At 37.5% G+C, this 7,329-nt stretch overlaps 1 protein-coding gene across 2 annotated transcripts; it reads left to right on the forward strand.

The window, feature by feature from the left end:
- The first annotated feature begins 68 nt into the window (after nucleotides 1–68).
- On the forward strand, nucleotides 69–6,978 carry si:dkey-5g14.1 (lysosomal proton-coupled steroid conjugate and bile acid symporter SLC46A3). 2 transcript variants are annotated; one of them, XM_062433166.1, is made up of 6 exons: nucleotides 69–183; nucleotides 723–950; nucleotides 1,706–2,584; nucleotides 3,324–3,407; nucleotides 3,628–3,784; nucleotides 5,183–6,978. In XM_062433166.1, exons 2-6 carry the CDS (start codon nucleotides 755–757, stop codon nucleotides 5,283–5,285), a joined length of 1,419 nt encoding a protein of 472 aa, XP_062289150.1. In that variant the 5' UTR covers nucleotides 69–183; nucleotides 723–754; the 3' UTR covers nucleotides 5,286–6,978. The 2 variants fall into 2 exon arrangements, with proteins under 2 accessions (XP_062289150.1, XP_062289152.1); XM_062433168.1 differs by lacking the exon at nucleotides 69–183 and adding an exon at nucleotides 195–424 and having other exon boundaries at nucleotides 734–950.
- The last annotated feature ends 351 nt before the right edge of the window (nucleotides 6,979–7,329 follow it).

Here is a 7,329-nt window from a genome sequence, read left to right on the forward strand (position 1 = left end):
CAGTTCCTCCAATCGAATAAGCGCAGAGTTGGAGGCTTGCTGTCCAATCGTATGCGTCGTAGGGCGGGACATAAGCGTTTCGTAATGACATTTTGCACGACTTCACCCGTATCGTAAACAGTTGCCAATATTTTTGGGGTCCTACTGATTGAGTTGAACATGATCCAAGTGGCAATCTGAGCGGTAGGTGATATACTGCATGCTGTTGCCAACATCCGAGATGAAAATAAGTTAAAAGCTAAAGATGTCATCTTCCGCGTGATATAAATAGTAACCTGACTCAGCTCATTCTTGCAGCTTTCTGTATTCACAGGGACAACCCGTACAATGCAGGGTTATCATGTTATTGTTTTTACGTTTCAAACTGTCAAATAATGTTGGATCGATAATACATGCGCTAATTGTCCTTGGCGATTAACAGAAAGTAAAAAACAACCAAGCAGACAGTATCTATACCTCCACGTATACCCTGTCTTTGTTGTGATCATTTTTGTGCTACTTAATGAGAAATACACTGTGTGGATTTTATAGTAGCAACGTGTGGTCTGAAAGTGTTGGAGGTTCAAAAAATCAAATTATCTAGTTGGATTAGTAATTATGTTTTTTAAATTTTAAATTCACTTCCTTAATCATACACAACCATGTGCTTCAGATCTAGTTTATGTTTTGTGTTTCTGTTCCTATCGAAGTGTATTTTACGTGATGTATTCTCTTTTTAAAAGATCATTTTCAGGGAATTTCGCAGCCACTCAAAATGAAGGGTCTTTTCCTTGTGGAGCCTGTGGTTGCCCTGTACGCTTTCTCCAGTTTTCTCATATATCCTCTGGTGCAGCAGTATGTGTACCGAAGGCTCTGGCAGGACTTGACCAACACCACCTATCCCATCTCTGACAACACCTCCAGATGTGCAGAAAACAACAGCAGCAACCATTCAAGCTACCATGAGGCAAGTAATAAAATACTGGATGTATGGAAGAACACGTACTAAATTAACTTAAGGTGGAAGAGTGAGTGTCCTTACCTATCTTTTCACATGACCATGTGTAACATTTTCAGTATAGTGAGAGGGAGCAAGAAATACTAGTTTGTGTGTATGAAAATAAATGTGTTACTGTAGAAAGAAAGCAGGTCAATAATCAATAGTGCTCTATGTATTTGTTTAGTTTTTCCACATCTACATTTTACATATAAGCAATTATCCATGTCTATGTTCAACATTTAGTTTAATGACAAAGCAGATATCCCCACAACCCCTTGGTTGCAACACAACTCAGCAAAAAAGAAAAAAAGAAAAAAAAATGACATGGGACTAAAGTTTACACCTTCATATTGGCAACTTCTGTACAAACAACTGCAGTTAAACAGACAGAGGAACAAACACCGATTTGAGATTTTGCAAACATGTCATGTGAGGTTTTAAAAAGGGGAAAAACCTCTCACCAGGTGCAGCAGTTGTAATTTTTGCACAAAAACTTTTTTTTCTTCCTTATCAGTGTTTATTTTCTTTTTGGTCTGAACTGTATTCATTAATAAGCACTAGAAGAAACTTTTAGCGGTGGAATATTTTTGCTGAAACCCTTCAGTACAGTATGCCTTTCTGTATTGCAGACTTAATTTTTAAGTTTAATTTTTAAGTCCAGTCTATGCTTTTAAAGATCACCACATCATTCTAAGACATTCTTTTCCTTTCTGTGTTTCCAGGAAGTGCAGAAGCAGGCATCTCTCTTCTCCCTTTACACAGAGCTCTTCTCCACAATCCCCTCTTTGGTTGTCACTCTCATGCTGGTGGCCTACAGTGACCGGGGAGGACGCAAGATCGCCATCATCATGCCTTTGTTTGGCACGCTGATCTACACTCTGGCCTTCCTGGCAGTGTCCTACTTTGAGCTAAACATTTACTTGCTCATTGGTTCCTCGCTTCTTAGTTCTCTGTTTGGGGGCTTGGGCACATTTCTGGGGGGCTGTTTCGCCTACATAGCAGATTTGTGCAAGGACGACCGCCAGAAGACGCTGCGCATGGCTGGACTAGATATGATGATTGGCTTGTTGTCTGGGGTGGCTTCAATAGCAACAGGCTACTTCCTGAGAGCTGCAGGCTTTAATTGGCCTTTCCTAACCTCTGCATTGTGTCAGTGTGTGATCATACTATATGCAATTTTCATCCTAGAAGAGACTGTGAATAAGGTTCCTACTGATGCCATTATTCTAGATGGGACCCCCCAGCGCTCAGCCACAAAACAGATGTTGTATGGGGTCTACCAGATGTTTACAGGGGCCAGCCGCAGGTGTAAAACTGTTTTGTTACTCCTGATACTCATCTTCACCAGCTTCTCCTTCGCTTATGTAGGTGGGATCTCCTTGATGACACTATATGAACTCAATGAGCCGCTTTGCTGGACTGAGATTTTGATTGGCTACGGCTCAGCACTGTCCACCACTGTGTTCCTGATTAGTTTTGTAGGAGTGTCAGTGTTCACGTACTGTGGCGTGCCACAGCTGCTCATTATCCTGATGGGGATCCTGTCTGTCATATGTGGCATGCTCCTGGTGGCGTTCGCAAAGACCACTTTAATAATGTTTTTAGGTAAGAAAGAAAGTCCACTACAGCTTAAGTTCTGTGCTGCTTCCATCAATAATGTTTTGAAACTCCTGGTCAATGAGAAAAAAATCACACAAGCCTTGTATATTAATGGTTTACAAGGTCAAGTATGTGTTTAAGCTGAATTAAAATCTGTGCTTGGTTTCATGTATGCTTGTTTTCAGAGAAGCACGGTAATGTTAAATAGTTTGATGAGGACAATGAAGAATTAATTAGTTTCACCTGTGTGTCAGAAACAGGACTTTAGGTTGTGAAATTATGCACAGGACTTGTGGCATTACAGCCTTGTTTAATAATAACACTCTTGATAGGCCTCAGTGTTGCTAACCATCATATATGTAAAAAAAAAAAAAAAAAAAAAAAAAAAGGTTATGTTGTTAGTCATATCTCTGTTTATGTGGCCATTTCCAATATATTACATATGTGCTTTGCTTAAAATAAATTAATGTAAAATAACATTTTAGCAGCATAAAAATATATAAACGGCACAATGAATAATATAAAATTGAAAATTACATAAACATAGTTGCAGGAGTTACTCTTTGACAGAACCTACCTTTCCTACCACCTTTATATGGTTGTCTTGTGTATTTTACTAGATAATTGCACAGTAAACTGATAAGATGATGTAATTGTGATACACCATAACTGCCCTGTTTTATTTTAATTATCATGTGATTATGCTGTATAATATATTGTGTGTTCTTTTATTTGTTCATTGCAGTAAGAGTGCCAATGCTCCTGTCTATCATGCCTTTTCCTGTTCTGCGCTCCATGATGTCAAAGATCATCTCAAAGTCTGAACAAGGTGAGGGGGTTTAGCACTTTGGGAGCCATAGAACTGTGTCTCTGTGTTTTCAGAGTCCATTGAAGAACTGCTTATTCCAGCAACTTCATGACGCACAACAGAACACTCCAAGTTTCTGTTTATTTGAGCAAAGAGGAATCTTGAAATAAAACAGTATACATATAGCCCACATTGTTTCTTAAACATTGTTTTCTTCTCTTCTTGGGTGTGTGTTTTGCAGGTGCCCTGTTTGCCGGTCTTTCCTTCCTGGAAAGTCTAACTAGCAACGTATCAGGGGCCATCTTCAACAGTGTTTATGCTTCTACAGTATCATGGTTCCCAGGCTTCATCTTCCTGTTGTCTGCAGGACTCTGTGCAATCCCTTTGTCTCTCTTGGGGTAAGTTCAAGTTCGTGTTGAACACAATAGGACCATACCAGTGCTTTTCTGTGTTTTTAATATTTCAATATTCAAGTAGTTTACATAATTGTTGCCCAGTTTCTTGGTTTGCATTGATTCCAGTGTATCATAAAAATCAACTTGTGGCAGCTTGAAATTTGCTTGGGATAGGTCATCCGTCACAGCATGCCGATTGTTTTTGTCCAAGTTATGTTATAAAATGTTTTTCATCATCCTGATTGGTGGTGCACTTAATTACCATCCAACATTCAAGAAATAATCATGCTGAAAGACACTGAGCCAACGAACTGTGTTATCTATTTCCAAAACATAGAAGTACCAAATCATCGAGGAACTGCTGTTTGTCTTGATGCTCTGTCATCACAGGTTGACACCAAACTTACGTGTAAAGAGGACTTTTTCCCCCCAGGTTCAATTTCTGTATATAGCATGGAGAATATCACATCAATATGGTGTTTAGAAGTATACAGCTTATTCTACCCCAAAATTATGTGATCAGTCTATAATAAAAACAAAACTGCTTAGGCAGTGCTTATTTGTGGATTTGTTTCAGCTGCAGAACATCTGTTTTCCTAAACTGGAAAGGAGAAATGCTTTTTTTGATTTGTTTAGTTGCTCAGAAAACAAGAGTACTCAGTTCCTCATTTCTGTATCCATCACATTCAGCACCCCCCAACTAAACCAATACACATAGTAATACAAAACTCTGACATGTATATTGTGTTTTTTCCAGTGTATTTTGACTAATGCACAACGGCATCAAAACTTTGTGATACACAAATGGAGGAAAGGCTATAAAAAGATACCTGTCTGTGTTACACTGTGTTCTTATATTTGCTTTATTACACTGACTTGACAAATTAGTAATGCTGAGTCAGTCTGGGAGGTGCAGCCTGAAACATAAAACTCCTTGAGTGAATCCTCTTCAGTCACATGCACTGCGTCTTCTGTTACACAGTTCATAGTGACTGAATAACAAAGCAACTGGTTCAGTAATCACAGTCCAACTGCTAAGGTTAGCATACTCTGTGTAAAAGAGCTCAGTGGGTTTGAGTGGGTCATGTGTTGTCAAGACTGTCTACTGGTACAAATGGGTTAATTTTGAAGCTCCCCAAATAACACATGGATTAAAAGTACTCTTAGAAATCATGTTCATTAAGTTGGAACATGTATGTTGCAGCCATTTTAAAGATGACTATCCCACTTAAAAAGTACTTTAAAAACTCTATGAGTACCTTGTACATTTTATGTGCTAAGTACGTGTTTGTGTGTGCGTATCTGCAACCTAGTGAAGATGTGTATGAGGAAGCTATGGTGAAACTCTTGTGAGTTCAGTTTTCTTTATGCATCTCTTACCTCTTTTTTTCAATGTTTTAGCGTGGTGAGTCTGATTGGAGTGGATGTTGCCAAAGAGGACAAAGTACCAGCTGAGCAGGATCCTGTTGAAGATGAGAATGACAACAGCTCTCTTCTTAGATGAGCCACATGAGCTGCCAAACCCTCACCAGCACTTTATTCATTTTCTCTTTAGTCTTTTTTCAACAAAAAAAAAATTCCGAAAGTACCTCAATCCTTTTTTCAGGCTGACAAAGTTCAGAAGACAGGTTACAGATACATCTCTTTATTGCTGTTGATGATGTGTGCACTATTTAACGGGAATATTGTAATAATAATAATAATAATAATAAAACTTTGAGGAGTAGTAGACAAACAGGTTCTGGATAAGTGACGTTTGTTTTATAAGGACATTGTTGGATTAGATGCATGTCAGGAATGTAGCATAAATACGGCCTAAAGCAGTGCATCAAATCTAACAAATCTTCAATTAAGAGTGGTGTGTGAGCACTCAAAACTGCCTGACTGTGACATTACTTTACATATTCACAAGCATTTAATGTCCATTTCATACAGTTTTACCATGAAACATGACGGCAGGTTGAAAAATATTTGCAATTAGTTTTAACAATCAGTTTATATATTTTATACTTTTTTGCTTATCTCATATGTTCCTCCTTTTAGTGCCATATAAGTTTATGTCTTTACAAGTAGCGCAAGTGGCACTTGTACATCACATTTATTTTATTTAGATTCATTTCATTCACTAAAACCCACATAATGCTTAAACATAAAACTATCATAGGTCTTCATTTACAACTCAAACTGTGATCTAAGGGACTATAAGGAATGGAAAGAGCTAAACAATAATTATCACAGGGACAGGTACAAAAAGCAAACAATAAATATTTCGAGTAAGTATCAGTTACTTATTTAAAAGAATATTCATAAGAATAATGATATTTATTTAATGTTTGAACCCACCCGACCTGTTTAAGACATATGAAAATACTCTGCTTTGAAAAATAATTGTATTTCTTATTAAGGGGGAAAAAAAACAATTTCCTCATCAGAAATTCCTAAATCACATTTATTTCTTCTCCCTCATTGAAAAATCTAGAAGCTATCTATATGTCCAGTATATGCAAATATGTTTTATCTCAGAGTCATCTTATACAATAGAGACAATCCTACATTGCTCTTTAAGATATGTAACTATAAACCATTTGGCAATAATTTGTGCTTTTTTTCTCAGGTTGTCCGTACGGAGTTTTGAGTGTTTAGGGCTACATATTTTAATGTGTCCATGGGAGAGAATATATTTACTGATTAGATATTTCTTGTAGTTTAGGATCTAATCTGTTAAAGTAAACCTATCTCTGTTCTTGACCACTAGGTGTCCCTCTTGGTCCAGGCTTACAGGCAGTACATGCCGCACACCTAACTAAGACTCACAGTATATACCGTTTATCACTAGTTAAGGACATGGTAATAATGATAAGATGTGAATATATATCTTGTTTTATCCTTTATGTTGTATTATATGTTATGAAGTATTTAAATACTGAAACATGCTTCTCCATAGCTGTAAAACATTCCTGTTCATGCTGTAGATTATCAACAGAGAAGCTCTACTAGTCTGCTCTGTAGATTCTTGCTCACAACCTAGCAAAGGGACTACTGACATCTCTAAATTCAACCATAACAAGCTTTATTATGTTGTCATTGTGTTGTTGTGTTTGTCACAAGAAAAAGTGTGATATAGAGTAGTGAGTGCCTTATCTTTCTACCAGAAATTGTGTGACAAATTCTTGTTTATTAAAGTGAATCTGAAGAGAGTCTGGCCTCATTCTCACTAATTCTGCTCACAACTCTTTTCTCTAGTTTTCAACTCGACACTGTTACTCATTCATGTCAAACCTCCAAGTTTTTTTATTTTCCTGTACTGAATTTTCCAAAGTTCCCACCTCCTGTCTTTGTCCTCAACATAAAAGTCGTTGTGCGTACACACATGCATGTGAACCTATTTTCTTAAGACTCGCCCCATCTCTGAGAGAAAAATGGGATTTGAGTGTGTAAACATGCAGAAGGTGTGTGTCTTATGGATGATGAATGGATATCAGAAATGCTGGCAGGTATCCAATCAGATTGTGCGGCTGCTTAGTTACTGAACCATTGGGTAGTGTAGA

Source organism: Scomber scombrus, chromosome 14 (genome assembly GCF_963691925.1).
Source record: "Scomber scombrus chromosome 14, fScoSco1.1, whole genome shotgun sequence".
Taxonomy (NCBI): Eukaryota; Metazoa; Chordata; class Actinopteri; order Scombriformes; family Scombridae; genus Scomber; species Scomber scombrus.